Genomic DNA, 19344 nt, shown 5'->3' with positions numbered 1-19344 from the left:
ATTAATGGCATTTCAATAAGGTAGAGAACAATATTAAATTGCGTGATAGAAACATAGAAAATAGGTGCAGGAGTAGGCCATTCGGCCCTTCCAGCCTGCACCACCATTTGACAAGATATGGCTGATCTTTCCCTCAGTACCCCTTTCCTGCTTCCTCTCCATGACCCCTTGATCCCCTTAGCCGTAAGGGCCATATCTAACTCCCTCTTGAATATATCCAATGAACTGGCATCAACAACTCTCTGCGGTCGGGAATTCCACAGGTTAACAACTCTCTGAGTGAAGAAGTTTCTCCTCATCGCGGTCCTAAATGGCCTACCCCTCATCCTAAGACTGTGTCCCCTGGTTCTAGACTTCCCCAACATCGGGAACAATCTACCCGCTTCTAACCTGTCCCGTCCCGTCAGAATCTTGTATGTTTCTATGAGATCCCCTCTTATCCTTCGAAACTCCAATGTATAAAGGCCCAGTTGATCCAGTCTCTCCTCATGTAGTCCAGCCATCCCGGGAATCAGTCTGGTGAATCTTCGCTGTACTCCCTCAATAGCAAGTATGTTCTTCCTCAGATTAGGAGACCAAAACTGAACACAATATTCCAGGTGAAGCCTCACCAAGGCCCTGTACAACTGCAGTAAGACCTCCCTGCTCCGATACTCAAATCCCCGAGCTATGAAGGCCAACATACCATTTGCCGCCTTCACCGCCTGCTGCACCTGTATGCCAACTTTCAATGAATGATGAACCATGACACCCAGGTCTCGTTGCACCTCCCTTTTTCCTAATCTGCCACCATTCAGATAATATTCTGTCTTTGCGTTTTTATCCCCAAAGTGGATAACCTCACATTTATCCACATTATACTGCATCTGCCATGCATTTGCCCACTCACCGAACCTGCATAAGTCACTCTGCAGCCTTTTAGTGTCCTCCTCACAGCTCACACCGCCACCCAGTTTAGTGCCATCTGCAAACTTGGAGATATTACACTTAATTCATTCATCCAAATCATTGATGTATATTGTAAATAGCTGGGGTCTCAGCACTGAGCCCTGCGGCACTCCACTAGTCACTGCCTGCCATTCTGAAAAGGACCCGTTTATCCCGACTCTCTGCTTCCTGTCTGCCAACCAGTTCTCTATCCACATCAGTATATTACCCCCAATACCATGTGCTTTGATTTTGCACACCAATCTCTTGTGTGGGATCTTGTCAAAAGCCTTTTGAAAGACCAAATACACCACATCCACTGGGTCTCCCTTGTCCACTCTACTAGTTACATCCTCAAAAAATTCCAGAAGATTTGTCAAGCATGATGTCCCCTTCATAAATCCATGCTGACTTGGACTGATCCTGTCACTGCTTTCCAAATGCGCTGCTATTTCATCCTTAATAATTGGATTCCAACATTTTCCCCACTACTGATGTCAGGCTAACCAGTCTATAATTACCTGCTTTCTTTCTCCCTCCCTTTTTAAAAAGTGGTGTTACATTAGCGACCCTCTAGTCCATAGGAACTGATCCCGAGTCGATAGACTGTTGGAAAATGATCACCAATGCATCCACTATTTCTAGGGCCATTTCCTTAAGTACTCTGGGATGCAAACTATCAGGCCCTGGGGATTTATCGGCCTTCAATCCCATCAATTTCCCTAACACAATTTCCCACATAATAAGGATATCCTTCAGTTCCTCCTTCTCAGTAGACCCTCGGTCCCCGAGTACTTCCGGAAGGTTATTTGTGTCTTCCTTTGTGAAGACAAAACCAAAGTATTTGTTCAATTGATCTGCCATTTCTTTGTTCCCCATTATAAATTCACCTGAATCCGACTGCAAGGGACCTACTTTTGTCTTCACTAATCTTTTTCTCTTCACGTATCTATAGAAGCTTTTGCAGTCAGTTTTTATGTTCACGGCAAGCTTCTTCTTGTACTCTATTTTCCCCCTCTTAATTAAACCCTTTGTCCTCCTCTGCTGAATTCTAAATTTCTCTCAGTCCTCAGATCTGCTGCTTTTTCTGGCCAATTTATGTGCCTCTTCCTTGGATTTAACACTATCCTTAATTTCCCTTGTTAGCCACAGTTGAGCCACCTTCCCTGTTTTATTTTTACTGCAGACAGGGATGTACAATTGCTGAAGTTCATCCATGTGATTTTTAAATGTTCGCCATTGCCGATCCACCGTCAACCCTTTAAGTATCATTTGCCAGTCTATTCTAGCCAATTCACGCCACAAACCATTGAAGTTACCTTTCCTTAAGTTCAGGACCCTAGTTTCTGAATTAAATGTGTCACTCTCCATCCGAATAAAGAATTCTACCATATTATGGTCACTCTTCCCCAAGGGGTCTCGCACAACAAGATTGCTAATTAGTCCTTTCTCATTACACATCACCCAGTCTAGGATGGCCAGCTCCCTGGTTGGTTCCTCGACATATTGGTTCAGAAAACCATCCCTGATACGCGCCAGGAAATCTTCCTCCACTGCATTGCTACCAGTTTGGTTAGCTCAATCAATATGGAGATTAAAGTCACCCATGATAACTGCTGTACCTTTATTGCATGCATCCCTAATTTCTTGTTTGATGCTGTCCCCAGCCTTACTACTACTGTTTGGTGGCCTGTACACAACTCCCACTAGCGTTTTCTGCCCCTTGGTATTCCGCAGCTCCACCCATACCGATTCCATATCATCCAAGCTAATGTCCTTTCTTACGATTGCATTAATTTCCTCCTTAACCAGCAATGCCACCCCGCCTCCTTTTCTTTTCTGTCTATCCTTCCTAAATGTTGAATACCCCTGGATGTTGAGTTCCCAGCCTTGGTCACCCTGGAGCCATGTCTCCGTGATGCCATTTACATCATACCCGTTAACTGCTATCTGCGCAGTTAATTCGTCCACCTTATTCCGAATACTCCTCACATTGAGGCACAGAGCCTTCAGGCTTGTCTTTCTAACACACTTTGCCCCTTTAGAATTTTGCTGTAATGTGACCCTTTTTGCTTTTTGCCTTAGGTTTCTCTGCCCTCCACTTTTACTTTTACTTCTACTTCTTTCTATCTTTTGCTTCTGCCCCCATTCTACTTCCCTCTGTCTCCCTGCATAGGTTCCCATCCCCCTGCCATATTAGTTTAACTCCTCCCCAACAGCACTAGCAAACACTCCCCCTAGGATATTGGTTCCGGTCCTGCCCAGGTGCAGACCGTTCGGTTTGTTCTGGTCCCACCTCCCCCAGAACCGGTTCCAATGTCCCAGGAATTTGAATCCCTTCCTGCTGCACCACTCCTCAAGCCACGTATTCATCTGAGTTATCCTGCGATTCCTACTCTGACTAGCATGTGGCACTGGTAGCAATCCTGAGATTACTACTTTTGAGGTCCTACTTTTTAATTTAGCTCTTAGCTCCCTAAATTCATCTTGTAGGACCTCATCCCTTTTTTACTATATCGTTGGTACCTATATGCACCACGACAACTGGCAGTTCACCCTCCCTTTTCAGAATGCCCTGCACCCGCTCCGAGACATCCTTGACCCTTGCACCAGGGAGGCAACATACCATCCTGGAGTCTCGGTTGTGGCCGCAGAAACGTCTATCTATTCCCCTTCCAATTGAATCCCCCTATCACTATAGCTCTCCCACTCTTTTTTTCCTGCCCTCCTGTGCAGCAGAGCCACCCACGGTCCCATGTACTTGGCTGCTACTGCCCTCCCACTCAACAGTACCCAAAGTATCTGTTGTGCAGGGGGATGATCGCAGGAGACCCCGGCACTACCTTCCTTGCACTGCTCTTCCTGTTGGTCATCCATTCCCTCTCTGGCTGTGTACCATTTTCCTGCGGTAAGACCAACTCGCTAAATGTGCTATTCATGTTATTCTCGGCATCGTGCATGCTCCAGAGTGAATCCACCCGCAGCTCCAGCGCCGTAATGCGGTCTGTCAGGAGCTGCAGCCGGACACGCTTCCCGCACATGTAGTCGTCAGGGACACTGGAAGCGCCCCTGACTTCCCACATCGCACAGGAGGAGCATAACACGTGTCTGAGCTCTCCTGGCATGACTTAACCCCTGTGTGGTTTCTTTATCAGGCTGATATTTCCGACATTGTTATACGGATGCAGTCACATTCAGTTCCCAGTTTCAATTATGTCTATACAGAGAGGTGCCGAATGAAGGACAGAAACCTCCCATATGGAGGGAAGCAGAGGAAGCAGGAATAAGTTGCTGTTGTGTGCATCCAGATAGTTGGTTCAGTGAGGCATTGATGGAGCACATCAGCTATCTGCCCTTGCAACTAAAGGTAATGCATAAATTGGGTAGGCCACAAAGGGGAAAACAGGAAGAAAAAATAAATGGTAAATATTCTCATCAGAAAAAAAAATCACAATATTTCAGAAATATTCTAAAACTTATAATGGGGAAAAACTGACTTTGACTCTGGTCAGAATTATTTAACCATGTTTTGTGTGGTTTCTTTGTCAGGCTGATATTTCCGACATTGTTATACGGATGCAGGAAATTGCTCTTTCAGTCGGCAATCTAGTGTCGGATTCACACTTTGGTGCCTTTACCAGTCCAATTATCAACAAAAAAGTCGAAGAAAAAATTTGTGGTGAGGGACCAAGCCTGACCGCCAACCTTGACGATGACAAGTATTTGTCGGAAACTATCCAGAAAATACTGGTATGATTTATCTTAAGCATGAACAGAATTGGTAGTTAATCATTGAAAATTAATTCCTCGAAGCTTCACATTTAGTGAAGCAAAATACAATTGAAAGCACAGCCATTCATTCGTGGATTACTAAGCTTTTTAAAAATTCATTCCTGGGATGTGGGCGTTGCTGGTAAGGTCAGCATTTATTGCCCATCCCTAATTGCCCTCGAGATGGTGGTGTTGAGCCTTCTTGAACCGCTGGAATCCTTGTTGTCACTGTACTCTCACATTGCTGTTGTATAGAGAGTTCCAGGATTTTGACCCAGCAATGATGAAAGAACAGTGATATATTTACAAGTCAGGATGGTGTGTGACTTGGAAAGGAACTTGGAGGTTGTAGTGTTCCCATGCACTTGCTGCCCTTGTCTTCCATGTGGTAGAGATCGTGGGTTTGAGAGGTACTGTCATAGAAGCTTTGGCGAGTTACTGCAGTGCGTCTTGTAGATAGTACACACTGCAGCCATGATGCGCTAGTGGTGGAGGGAGTGAATGTTTAAGGTCGTAGATGAGATGCCAATCAAGCAGACTGCTTTGTCGTGGATGGTGTCAAGCTTCTTGGGTATTGCAGCTGCACTCATTTAGGTAAGTGGAGAGTTTTCCATCACACTCTTGACTTGTAGGAAGTGGAAAAGCATTGGGGAGTCAGAATGTGAGTCATTTGCCGTAGAACACCTAGCCTCTGATCTGCTCTTGTAGCCATAGTATCTATGTGGCTGGTCCAGTTAAGTTTCTGGTCAATGGTGAGCCCCAGGATGTTGATGGTGGAGGGATTCGACGATGGTAATGTCGCTGAATATCAAGGGGAGGTTGTTAGACTCTCTCTCTTGTTGGAGATGGTCATTGCCTGGCATTTGTATGGTGCAAATGTCACTTAGCACTTATCAACCCAAGTCTGAATGTTGTCCAGGTCTTGCTGCATGCAGGCATGGAATACTTCATTATCTGAGGAGGTGTGAATGGAACTGAACACTGAAATCATCAGTGAACATCCCCACTTCTGACCTTATGATGGAGGGAAGGTCACGGAAGGTGGTTGGGCCTAGGATACTGCCCTGAGGAACTCCTGCAGCAATGTCCCGGGGCTATGATGATTGGCCTCCAACAACCACAACCATCTTCCTTTATGCTAGGTATGACTCCAGCCAGTGGAGAGTTTCTCCCCTGATTCCCATTGACTTCAATGTTTTTAGGGCTCTTTGATGCCACACTCTGTCAAATGCAGCCTTGATGTTAAAGGCAGTCACCCTTACCTCACCTCTGGAATTCAGCTCCTTTGTCCATGCTTGGACCAAGGTATAATGAGGTCTGGAGCTGGTGGAGCAGGTTATTGGTGAGTAAGTGGCGTTTGATAGCACTGTGAATGACCTCTTCCATCACTGCTGATGATTGAGAGTCAGCTGATGGGACAGTAATTGGCCAGATTGGGTTTGTCCTGTTTTTTTGTGGACAGGACATACCTGGGTAATTTTCCACTTTGTTGGCGTTATAGCTGTACTGACACAGCTTGGCTAGAGGTGTGGATAGTTCGAGAGCACAAATCTTTAGCACTACAGTCAGGATGTTGTCAGAGTCCACTGGCTGGAGTCATACCTAGCATAAAGGAAGATGGTTGTGGTTGTTGGAGGCCAATCATCATAGCCCCGGGACATTGCTGCAGGAGTTCCTCAAGGCAGTATCCTAGGCCCAACCACCTTCCCTGAATCCATTGTGCTCAGCCATTTCTTGATATCATGTTGAGTGAATTGAATTGACTGAAGACTGGCTTCTGTGATGGTGTGGACCTCAGGAGGAGGCCAAGATGGATCATCCACTCGGCACCTCTGGCTCAAGTTGGTTACAACCACTTCAGCCTTGTCTTTTGCACTCACGTGTTGGGCTCTGCCATCATTGAGGATGGAGCCTCCTTCTCCCGTTAGTTGTTTAATTATCCACCACCATTCACAACTGGATGAGGCAGAACTGCAGAGCTTTGATTTGATCCGTTGGTAGTGGGATCGCTTAGCTCTGTGCACAGCATTCTTCGTCCGCTGTTTAACATGCACATAGTCCTGTGTTGTAGCTTCACCAGGTTGCCACCTCATTTTTAGTATGCCTGGTGCTGCTCCTGGCATGCTCTTCACTCCTCATTGAACCAGGGTTGGTCACCTGGCTTGATGGTAATGATAGAGTGAGGAATATTCTGGGCCATGATGTTGCATATTGTGGTAGAATTCAATTCTGCTGCTGCTGATGGGTGCCCAATTTTGAGCAAATTGATCTGTTCTGAATCAAACCCATTTTGCACGCTGGTTGTGCCACACCACACAATGGAGGCTGTGCTCAGTGGGAAGATGGGACACCGTCTCAACTATCACTCCTACCAATACTGTTATCGAAAGATGAATCTGCGACAGGTAGATTGGGAAAGTAGATTTTTCCCTTGTGTTGGTTCTCTCACCAACTGCCGCAGACCAATTCTGGCAACTGTGTCTTTCAGGACTCGGCCAGCTCGGTCAATACTAGTGCTCTGATAGTCATTTAAGTCCCCCACCCAGAGTACATTCTGTGCCCTTTCTGCCCTTTGTGCTTCTTCCAAGTGGTGTTCAACAAGGTGGAGTACCAATTTATCAGCTGAGGGACGGTGGTAAGTGGTAATCAGTAGGATGTTTCCTTGCCCATGTTTGAATTGATGCCGTGAGACTTCATGGGTTTCAGAGTCAATGTTGAGAATGCCAAGAGCCTCTCCCTCCTGATTGTATGCCACTGTGCCGCCATCTCTGGTAAGTCTGTCCTGCTGTTGGGACAGGACATACCAAGGGAGGAATCTGGGACGTTGACTGAAAGGTATGATTCTGTGAGTATAACTATGTCAGGCTGCTGCTTGACTAGTCTGTGCGATGGCTCTCCCAATTTTGGCACATGTTCCCAGATTTTAGTGGGGAGGACTTTTCAGAGTTGACTGGACAGGTTGTGCCTTTGTGTCTGCATCTGGTGCCTAGATTGATGCCGGGTGCTCGGTCCGATTTTAATCTTCTTATAGCTTTTTCGTAATGGTTTGGTACAGCTGAGTGGTTTGCTCGGCTATTTCAGAGGGCAGTTAGGAGTCGACTACATTGCTGTAGGTCTGGAGTTGCATATAGGTCAGACCAGATGGCAGATTTTCTTCCCTAAAGGACGAGTGAACAAGATGGATTTTTATGACAATCTGGTAGTTTTATGGTCATCCTTACTGATACTAGCTTTTTATTCCAGATTTATTCAATTGACTGAAATTAAATTCAGCTGCTGTGGTGGGATTTGAATTATTGTCTGTGGGTCACTTGCCCAGGCCTCTGGATTACTCGTCCAGTAACATAACCACTATGCTCCCATACCCCCGTAAACTATTAAGGATTTGATAAGGATTTATGGCATTGGTCTCAATATTACAAGTCCTACATGTCCTATTAAATTCAGAGGCTTTTTAATGTTCTATAAGCAGTGGTGCCAAGTGGAGCCTAGACACCTTCTCTCATGGAAGGAGGTAAATTTGGAGCTAAAGTTGCCACTGGTACACTTCCCGCTGACTAATCCTGGCAGCATTGGTGGAGAATTTGGAATAGGCTTTCTCTGTTGGACTGCATCTTGGTTTTGGTTGGTGCAGACCAGAATTGAGATTAACCGGGGTTAGTACCTCGTAAAAACACATCTCCAGACAAAGATAGGGTTGAAGAAAAATTGTGTCAACAAGCTATTTCATACAATCGTTAAAACCATGTTGTGAACATTGTTCCTGATACCAAACATAAATCTATCTGTATAGTTTGTAGTCTTTGTAATCAATTTCAAAACTACCCATGATCAATTCCTCCTCCGAGTGTTTTCTGTAAACATGGTCACAATCTCTAGTGGGTCATATACTACTTGTCATGCACTTGTCATGTCATGTCAAAAACTATTTAATTATGTTGGCAGCTATGCTGTCTCCCCTTTAACTGCCTAATATTGCAACCGGAAACCGTCCCTGTTCTCCATTGAAATTAATAGAGAATGAACCACATAAGACAATACACAATATCTTCATTTGGCTACCAATAATCACTCATGCACATTTTTGGGTTGACTTGGTATTTGCATAAGAAAGTAAAATCTGAAAAATAATCAACTATTAAAACACCAGGTAACATATAGTCTGCAGGTTCTGCTGCGCTGTCTGTGGGAGTTTTGACAGGTTTGAATTGAGGCTGTTTTATGTTAGGGTTAGAATGTCCAAAGGGCTGAACCCAAGTGGTGATCTACAACCAATTAATACATTTCACCCCACTTTTATTTGACAGTGTGCTCATGACCCTATTGAGCCCATTGGAATCAGCAGAATGATAGCCCTGTTTTTTGTTGTATTGGATGGTTGTACGACTGACCTGTGAAAGTCTGGACTCTGTAGAGTTCGGGCTTGAATTTCCCTAACCTGTTTTTCTAGCACCCTCACCCAAGGTGCGCCACTTTTGTCCGCCTCCAAGCACGCCGAAAAAAGACGTCCATATTCTGGCCGCTCCCCAACCTCTCCTCAGTTGTGGCGCAGCGTGGCCCAATGGATTGGGGGCGGAGCCAGGTCCTGGTGCTGAAAACAGTGTCGGGACCTCTGCACAAGCGCGCTAGATTCTGAGCGCATGTGCAGTAGCTCCTGGCGGGCCGTTTCTGCAAACGTGCACTGCAGGCTGTGTGGGAGGGGCCCGAAGCACACCGTCCTTAGCCCTGGCCAAATGGGCTCCCTCATCGATGGCCCGCTGCGTTCCCTATGGTAGGACTTCTATTTTTTATTTGTTATTTACTGATTGATTTTGGTGCTTTAGATGCAGGGTTCCTTCTATTTTTTTAATTTTTTATTTATTGATTGCTTATTACTTTGATCTTGGTGCTTTCGGAGCAGGGTTCCTTCTATTTTATTAATTAATTGCTTATTACTTTTTGTGCTTTGGTGCTTTAAATGTAGTTACTTGCGCCGATTCCTTACCTGTAAGTAAGGTCTTTCTGTACGGACAAAAGTGGACACATACGCTGCCCTAAGTTAGTTTAGTACAACTTTTTTCTGACCAAATTGGCGTAAATGGCTGGGAACGCTCTCTTTTGGGGAAAAAAAAACTGACCTAACAAAAAACCTAACTAACTCACTTACACTGGCGCAAATTAAATGGCCCTATTTGCAACTAAAAACCAGAAAAATCAAGTAACACCAAAAAAAAACGGTGCAACTCATGGGGAAATGTGGGCCCCACGTCCCTTATGTTGTTGCATGCCATCAGCGGTGGGAATATATTGCTGCTGTCCTAATAGCAAACTAACAATGTAAAACAACATTAGAATCAAGAATCTGATTCATGCTAACATTTACAACAAAAAAGAACAAATTTGGAGGCTAAAATTCTGAACCAATTAACCAGTTATATCCATAAACATATGGGTAAACATGACAGACATATAACCAAATAGGAGTGTTACATTTTTAAAGTATGCATTTAGTGCATGTTTGTTGATCTAGAGAATGAATGAAGTAGCTCGCGTGCTGTGACACTGGAACACATAAATACAGTCATGAAGCTACTCAAATGGCAGCTTTTATTACTATTCTAGGATAGAAATGACAAATCAATGTTAGATTATAAATGCCTAGTATGCTCAAACAAAATTCTGCTCTTTGTTGTTTTAATGGAGATGCTCACCTTTTATTTTGAATGGTTAACTGTCCCTGTTAATATACTGGAGAGAGGAATTTGATACAATTGTATTAAGTGTTTGTACACTAACACCACAACCGATCCTACTAACACAATACAATCAAAATAAAAAATAAACAAATGGCATTATGCCATTGGCCATGGGTAGTTTAAAGGAACACAGTTATAATTTTGTTAATAAAAAACAATGAGGAAATTTACAATGTCACTACACACGCAATCATGTTTTAAAAAAAAATTAAATCCATGGTTAGTTCAATAGCCTTAATGTTAACATGGGGCAGGATCAGTGCATGGGGCAGGTGAGGGGGGTTGGGCCGAGCGAGGCCTGGTGCAATTTTAGCTCCCTTGTCTCATTTCTATATTCAGGATCAAACTCCCACTCAAATCCAGCAAGAATTACTGATAGGCTGGCAGGCAGGAAGAGGAACTTGGCTGGCCACAGGGATCTGTGAGAACAATCCCCGGTGGTCAGGTATGTCTTTGGAGGGGAATCCCGATTGGGTAGGAGCAGGGGGCAGCCTGGGACAAGAGGGGCCCAAAGATCCCTGTGGGGTCCAAGGTTTCCTGTGGGGCCTGGAGAAGCACGCCTGCTCCTATTGCCACAAAAGAAAACTAAAAAATAATTATAAAAACTTACTCTTCTGCCTGGTTCCTTTTCCGAGCAGGTTTGTGGTTTGACCTGGCAGGAAAACTACCACTGCTCCCCAACTTCGGCCTCAGGTTAAAATCACAGAATGGGTCCCTGTGATACTATCTGCATATTTAAAGATGCCGCCGCTGGTTTAGGGTGGGTTTTCTTGCCTCCTGCAATTTAAAATTGCAGTTCATCAGATTGGGGCGGGAAAGGAATAGTTAAGTCCCCGGCTCCATTTTAACTTACATTGTGTTTAAAAAAAAATAATTAATCCTTGACTGGTTCAATAGCCTTGACCCCCCACCCCTGCCTGGTTTCCACCAGATGATGGGAGTTAAAATTGAGGGCAATGAGTTTATTAAATCACCAGTGCTCATCTGTTATTTTTTTCCATGAACCGAAAACATTATAAATTGAAAAGCATGCTTGTACAAGGCTTGATATGCAACCAGTGTATGCTGCTTTTACTGGATACAAATAAATGTTTGCATTTTTAAATATTTTTTTCTGACCCCCTTCCCTTTTTATGATTTTCTTCGAAATATTTCATTAATGGTTTTCTTTTTTAGGTTTGTATTTACGCAGGATTTCAGGCAGCAAGTATATTTGCAGACATGTTTGAAATGTTTCGGCTATCCCATCTGGAAAATGAAAGCCTTGACTTGGAAGCTCTTAAGAAAGAGGAACATGGTACGTTTATCATTGTGAAATTTTTAGGGGATAATTATGGTATAAAACTAACTTGATCTGGTTTTAATTAAAAGTGTACTAGAGCACTGCATAACAAATAACCACTCACCAATGTCTTGGTAATACATTAATGTCAGTTTCTTCATTTTAACTCTAAATGGCTGTCGGCCTGCTTTCTATTAAAATGTCGAATTTGGATCAGTGCTTGAGGAAAGAGTGAGATTTTCTGTAGGGTCATCAAACAAACTGTCCTGTGAACTGCTGCTGTTTTCCTTAATGGCACTATTTAATGACATCAAGGCAGCATTTGACCGAGTGTGGCACCAGGGAGCTCCAGTAAAATTGAATTAATTTGGGATTAGCAGCAAAACACTCCACTGGCTAGAGTCATACCTTACACAAAGGAATATAGTTGTGGCTGATAGAAGCCAATCATCCCAGCCCCAGGGGAGCGCTGCAGGAGTTCCTGGACAAAATTCAGGCTTGGGTTGATAAGTGGCAAGTAACATTTGCGCCACACAAGTGCAGGCAATGACCATCTCCAGCAAGAGTGAATCTAACTACCTCCCCATGGCAGTCAATGGCATTGCCACCATTAACACTCTGGGGGTCACCATTGAACAGAAACTTAACTGGACCAGCCACATAAATACTGTGGCTACAAGAGCAGGTCAGAGGCTGGGTATTCTGTGGCAAGTGACTCATCATTTAGGACTGAGATGAGGAGAAACCTCTTCACTCAGAGGGTGGTGAATCTTTGGAATTCTCTACCCCAGAGGGCTGTGGAGGCTCCGTCTTTGAGTATATTCAAGACAGAGATTGATAGATTTTTGGATATTGAGGAAATCAAGGGATTATGAGGATAGTGCAGCAAAGTGGAGTTGAGGTAGAAGATCAGCCATGATCAACAGAGCAGGCTTGAGGGGCCGAATGGCCTACTCCTGCTCCTAATTCTTATGTTCTTATCTCCTGACTCCCCAAAACCTTTCCACCATTTACAAAGCAGAAGTCAGGAGTGTGATGGAATAGTCTCCTGGATGAGGATGAATTAAAAAAAATTGATTTGTCAGGTTATTCCTATTAAAACATGGCAGTTGAGAGGTACTTTATTTTAAAACAGGAGCTAGTTTTGGAGTGGATCCTATTTGCCTTATCTTTCAGATCAATGAAGGAACTTTATAAATGATTTAAATCTTCCACTTAAATATATATCACAAAGATAAATACAGATGAGGGAGGCTAGTCAGTCTACCTAGCTCATCTTTCCATAGAAACCTGATTCCCTTATCTCATCATCTAATGGAATCTTGTATAACTTCCATGTTTTGCTTCCACTACCTCACCTGAAAGACTATTCCAAGCAGTCATCACTTTTAGTGTGAAGACCTACACCCTGACAAAAGTATATTCTACCGCTTCTCCATTTCCTGTATTAATGGTGAGCAGCTCCTGTTAGAGGAGATATGGAAGAGATAGGCAAGAATAAGAGCTCTTCAGTGCGGTATTTTAATGTGTAGTAACTATAAATATGGGAGTGCTGCAGTCTGAGCCTTTTCATATTACTAGGGTGATGCCAAGCATTATTTTCATAAGCATCAATATGAGAAATAACCCTGATTATGAACAACAATTTGTATTTATAATAGCACCTTTAACGTAGTAAAATGTCCCAAGGCGTTTCACAGGTGTGTTATGAGACAAAAAATAAATACATTTGACACCAAGCCACGCAAGAAGAAATTACGGCAGGTGACCAAAAACTTGATCAAAGAGAGAGGTTTTAAGGAGCGTCTTAAAGGTGGAAAGAGAGGTAGAGAGGTTTAGGGAGGGAGTTCCAGAGCTTGGGGCCCAGGCAGCTGAAGACACGGCCACCGATGGTTGAGCAGTTATAATCAGGGATGCTCAAGAGGGCAGAATTTGAGGAGCGCAGATACCTTAGGGATGGGGCCCGCGCGGGGCGGCGGGAGGAAGCAGGGGGTTGTAAGGCTGAAGGAGATTACAGTGGTTGGGGGGAGGGGGGGGGGGTGAGGCCATGGGGAGATTTGTAAACAAGGATGAGCCAATGTAGATCAGTGAGCGCAAAATGGTGCGAGTTAGGACACAGGCAGCCGAGTATTAGATAACTTCAAGTTTATGTAGGGTAGAATGTGGGAGGCCAGCCAGGAGAGCATTGGAGTAGTCAAGTCAAGAGGTAACAATGGCATGGATGAGGATTTCAGCAGCAGATGAGCTGAGGCAAGGGCACTTGAACCCAAACTGGTAGCAACATGCTGATAGAAGCACAATTTGCCTGTCCTTCTGGATTCCTACCAGCACTCAAAACAACTGTACAATGCCTGACAACTATTTTGAAAGGATTTTTGACAAAATACTGGAATGAATAGAAAATGTCAACAGAGCCCAAAATCTTCAGATGAACTGAGTGACCTGATTTGTCAGAAATAGGAAAATACCAGCTGTTAATTTTTACAGCAGTAGTACAAGTCATAGCCAGAAAGCAAAGGGATATTTTTACAGTGTGTGAATCCTGTGTAATCAAGAACATGTTTTACTCCAGGTCAGTCAGTACTACTTCAGAAGCAGCAATTATTAGACCAGGAAAACCATGAAATATTTTATTCTTGAATGCTTTTAAGAACACTTTGCCAGAAATTTGGCTCCTTAGCCCCTGATTTTTCGCCGCTATTGGTGCTGTTTTGTGACACAAAATGGTGTTTGGGTCACACACGCACATTTTGGGTCAGGCGCCATCTTGGTGAGGGCAGTTGAGAGAGCGTTAGTAGCATGCGCCGGAAGTATGTTGAGTAGGCGGATTGTGACGTTCGTCAACGTGCAAAGCTGATTTGATGTCATGTTGCCATTTTTATCCTCAATGGAGCTAAGGCCCTGTCTTATCCTCGCACAGCTGAACATGCATTCAGCAGCAGCAAGGATCCCCACCAGCGATATTTAAAAGGATCAGCAACCACTCTAAGGTTAGGTGCTGATTATTTTTTTTAATTTGATCATGGGATGTGGGCGTTGCTGGAAAATCTTCCATTAATTGCCCATCCCTCATTGCCCTTGAGTGGCTTGCTAGGCCATTTCAGAGGGCAGTGAAGAGTCAACCATATTGCTATGGTTCTGGAGTCACATATAGACCAGACCAGTAAGGACGGCAGATTTCATTCCCGAAAGGACATTAATGAACCAGATGGGTTTGTATGACGATCTGGTAATTTCATGGTTACCATTACTGATACTAGCTTTTTACTGACACTCACCTGGTTCCAATTCTTATCTATCTAATCGTAGCCAGAGAATCACCTGCAATGGCTTCTCATCATACTCTCGCATCATTACCTCTGGGGTCCCCCAAGGATCTATCCTTGGCACCCTCCTATTTCTCATCTACATGTTGCCCCTTGACGACATCATCTAAAAACACAACTTCAATTTCCACATGTGCACTGATGACACCAAGCTCTACCTCACTAGCACTTCTCTTGACCCCTCCACGGTCTCTAAATTGTCAGACTGCTTGTCTGACAGTAGGAATTTTCTCCAATTAAATATTGGGAAGACCGAAGCGATTGTTTTCGGTCCCCGACACAAACTCCATTCCCTCGCAACTGACTCCATCCCTCTCTCTACAAAATCTGTCTGAGGGTGAACCACACTGTTCGCAACCTTGGGGTCATATTTGACCCTGAAATGAGCTTCCAACCACATATCCGCAGCATAACGAAGACCGCCTATTTCCACCTCTGTAACATCATCCGTCTCCGCCCCTGCCTCAGCTCATCTGCTGTTGAAACCCTCATCCATACCTTTGTTACCTCTCGACTTGACTTTTCCAACGCAACTCCTGGCTGGCCTCCCATATTCTACCCTACATAAATTTGAAGTGATCCAAAACTCTGTTGCCCATCTCCTAACTTGCACCAAGCCCCGTTCACCGATCACCCCTGTGCTCGCTGACCTACATTAGCTCCCGGTTAAGCAACACCTCAATTTCAATATTCTCATCTTTGTTTTCAAATCCCTTCATGGCCTCGCCCCTCCCTATCTCTGTAACCAGCCCCACAACTATCTGAGATATCTCTGCTCCTCTAATTATGCCCTTTTGAGCATCCATGATTATAATCGCGCAACTATTGGTGGCCGTGCCTTCATGTTGCCTAGGCCCTAAGCTCTGGAGTTCCCTGCCTAAACCTCTCCGCTCTCTACCTCTCTCTCTCTCTCTCCTCCTTCAAGGCGCTCTTTGCCAAGGTTTTGGTCACCTGCCCTAATCTCTGCTTCTGTGGCTGGGTGTGAAATATTTCATCTTCTAATACTCCTGTGAAGTGCCTTGGGATGTTTCACTACGTTAAAAGCACTATATAAATACAAGTTGTTGTTAATTCCAGGTTTATTTAATTAACTGAATTTAAATTCCCTAGCTGTTGTGGTGGGATTTGAACTCAAGTCGCTGGATTATTAGTCCAGGCCTCTATTATTAGTCCAGTAACATAATCACTATGCTTACTATTTCCTATTTCTACCGGGTTTGTGTAAGTTTGTGGAAGTGTTTGGAGCTTTCTAGAGTTAATTAAAGTTGGTGAGGTGACAGGGAGTGGTGCTGCAAATGGAGAGTGCCTTGGTTCTGACTTCAAAGTTTCTGGTCAGACCACTTGCTCCCAGTGGTCTAATTGTCATCCCCCTGGCCTGCAGCATGACAGGGAAATGGAGCAGAGGCAATGAATAAGAGGACAAGCTGCTCGCAGAGGGAAGAGGAGGGAAAGAAGGGCTCCCAGCAGGGGGTCTTACCCACCAAGGGACTTCTCAAAGCAATTTTCTTGCCTCAACCTGAGCCAGGAGCAGTGTGTGAGGCGTCTGTGTTTTTTGAAGAACGTGCTCACAGAACTCTGCCAACTCTTGCAACCAGACCTGCAGCCTCACACCAGGGCAAGGACAGTGCTGCCAGTGGCTGTGAAGGTGACCATGGCCTTGAATTTCCTTGCGTCAGGAATCTTCCTGGCTGGAGCAGGCGACACCTGTATCATCTCCCAGTTCAGCAGCCACTGCTACATAAGAGAGATGACAGATGCTCTTTATTCCAGGAGAAAAGAGTTTATTGTCTTCTCTATGACCAGAGAGAAGCAGGCTGAGCGTGCACTGGGCTTTGCCAGGATAGCGGGCTTCCCCATGGTGCAGGGCGCTATCGACTGCATACACGTGGCTTTGCAGGCTCCGCATTTCAATGTTGAGATGTACCACAACCACAAAGGTTACCACTCACTGCATGTGCAGTTGGTGTGTGATCATGCTCAACACATCATGATGGTGAATGTCCCATATCTTGGCAGCAGGCATGATGCTTTTATTCTGGGCCAGTCCACTGTTCCCTCAGTCTTTGAGCCACCCTGATAAAGCAGAGGGTGGCTACTGGGAGAGAAGGGCTACTGGGAGAGAAGGGCTATCCGCTGACCACCTGGCTCCTGATTCCGCTCTGCAACCCAACAACACGTGGACAGTATACGTACAATGAGAGCTATGCTGCCACATGGAATCTGATAGAGCAGACCATTGTGCGTCTCAAGGCTCGTGGTCTGTTGTATGCGCCACAACTTCGCCATCATGAGGGCGTAGCCCCTGCCACCAGGCATATGGCAAGGAGGAGGAAATGGAAGAGGAAGAAGTGGAGGTAAGGATGCAACCCAGGCAGCCTCTTTCTGTCCGAGCTGTCCGTGATCGACTCACCCTATTGCGACACCAATGAGAACAACCCCAATTCCCCATCCAACAATTGTCCCACACCTTACCTTCCCTCTGTTACTGACCATCACAGCATGTTCTTGGCCACAATGCTGAAATAAAAGTCGCCACAAAAGAAACATTCCAATCCAACTTTATACATCAATCCAATCAATATTACATAACATATGGCAGTCAACTAACCACTCTTGTGCATTCACTTCGTGCCTGTCTTCAGTGTGCCTTTTCTTGGCCTTGTGTTCCTACGAAGTGCTCCTCCAGTGGCTGCAGCATGACTGAAGCCACTTTCAGTGGGGGGACACTGCAAATGGCCTTGCAGTATACCTCAAGCAGCTCTGGGCCTAGAAGGCCCGGCTGCGGACGGCGCCGTCTTGGCATGGGCACAGCAGTTTGGGCTGGTTGGCTGATTGTCAGTGCCCTTGCAGTTGCCTGAGTGCAAGTGATAGGAGGACGAATGCTGCCATCCTGAGAGAGGACAGCAGGTTTGTGCTCCATGAAGCCACTGACACTCTCTCTGGGCGGTGCCTCAGCATTCCTAGTCATCTGTTGGAGGACAGATTTCTGGACTGCTGTGACACCCTACAAGCCCCTTTCCCCACTGGTAAACGCAGCCAGGATGGTAGCTTTCTGAGCTTGCATGGCAGAAGGCTGATTTTCCACTGCAGCACTCAGATGTTGGGTGCCTTCTATTTGTGCTACATTGGAAGCTGAGACATCAGCCATCAGACTGTGCATCATGGTTGGATCCACAAATGCACTTATGCAGTTGGCCATCACTTCCATGCTTGAAATCATGGGCTCCAAGCTCTGTGCAAAGCCCTGTGCAAGGTTGGTGTCGGATTCCACCGTGCTCTTTGATATTGCACTCAGGCTTTCTGGCAGATCTGCTAATGCACCAAGCATTTCTGTGTGCGTATCCATTCACGTTCTTTTGTAGGCTGCCCTATCTGTGTCCTTTTGCAGCAGAACTTGTGTGCGACCTCCCCCTAAATTAGAGCTGAACCATTCAGGGGTGAATTCAGAAAGCACTTCTTCACACAAAGTATAGTGGAAATCTAGATATCTTTCCCCAAAAAGCTGTTGAGGGTGGGGGTCAATTCAAAATGTCAAAACAGAGATTGAGAGATTTTTGTTAGGCAAGGGTATCAAGGGTTACAGAACCAAGGCGGTTAGATGGAGTTAAGATACAGATCAGCCAGGATATAATTGAATGAGGAACAGGCTCGATCAATCTCAGTTTTGAAATTTTAAAACATAAGAACATAAGAAATAGGAACCAGGAGTAGGCCATTTGGCCCCTTGAGCTTGTTCCACCATTCAGTAAGATCATGGCTGATCTTCTACTTCAACTACACTTTCCTGCACTATCCCTATATTCCTTGGTTCCCTTAATATCCAAAAATCTATTGAAACCATCGGGTCCTGGAGATTTATCTATCTTTAATATCATTAGTTTGTCCATCACCATGTTTTTACTTATATTGAATCTCGTTAGTAACTTCCCTTGATTTATCTGTAGTTTTCTTTGTACCTCTGATATTTTATCCTCATCCTCTACTGTGAAGACTGAAACAAAGTAGCTGTTTAGTAAGTCTGCCATTTCCTGGTTTTCAGGCTGTACATTCTCTGAGAACAATGAAACTTTGGTAATTTTTCCAAGTGTCTCCTGACTGGCTATTCCATCATTTCTGCTCTTATCCTTGGGTTTTCTGCATATTCATTATTGCTTTTTTGTATTTCATATTTCATAGAAGCATACAGCTCAGAAGGAGGCCATTTGGCCCATTTTGCCTGTGCCGGCTCTTTGAAAGAGCTATCCAATTAGCCCCGCTCCCTCCTTTGCGTTAGTGAGAAACAATATTGGCTCAGAGGATCAAG

The 19344-nt window shown here is 44.8% G+C and overlaps 1 protein-coding gene across 2 annotated transcripts in view; it reads left to right on the top strand.

Moving 5' to 3' along the window:
• Nucleotides 1-19344, top strand: part of dnah6 (dynein, axonemal, heavy chain 6) — a 669683-nt gene that overhangs the window by 82936 nt on the left and 567403 nt on the right. For both annotated transcript variants that reach the window (XM_070888374.1, XM_070888373.1), the window contains exons 10-11: nt 4477-4677; nt 11610-11730. In XM_070888374.1, coding sequence (XP_070744475.1) covers nt 4477-4677; nt 11610-11730 — 322 coding nt within the window. The remainder of the gene's footprint in view (nt 1-4476; nt 4678-11609; nt 11731-19344) is intronic.

This window comes from Pristiophorus japonicus, chromosome 1 (assembly GCF_044704955.1).
Source record: "Pristiophorus japonicus isolate sPriJap1 chromosome 1, sPriJap1.hap1, whole genome shotgun sequence".
NCBI lineage: Eukaryota > Metazoa > Chordata > Chondrichthyes > Pristiophoridae > Pristiophorus > Pristiophorus japonicus.
This window is presented reverse-complemented; position numbering and strand designations above follow the sequence as displayed.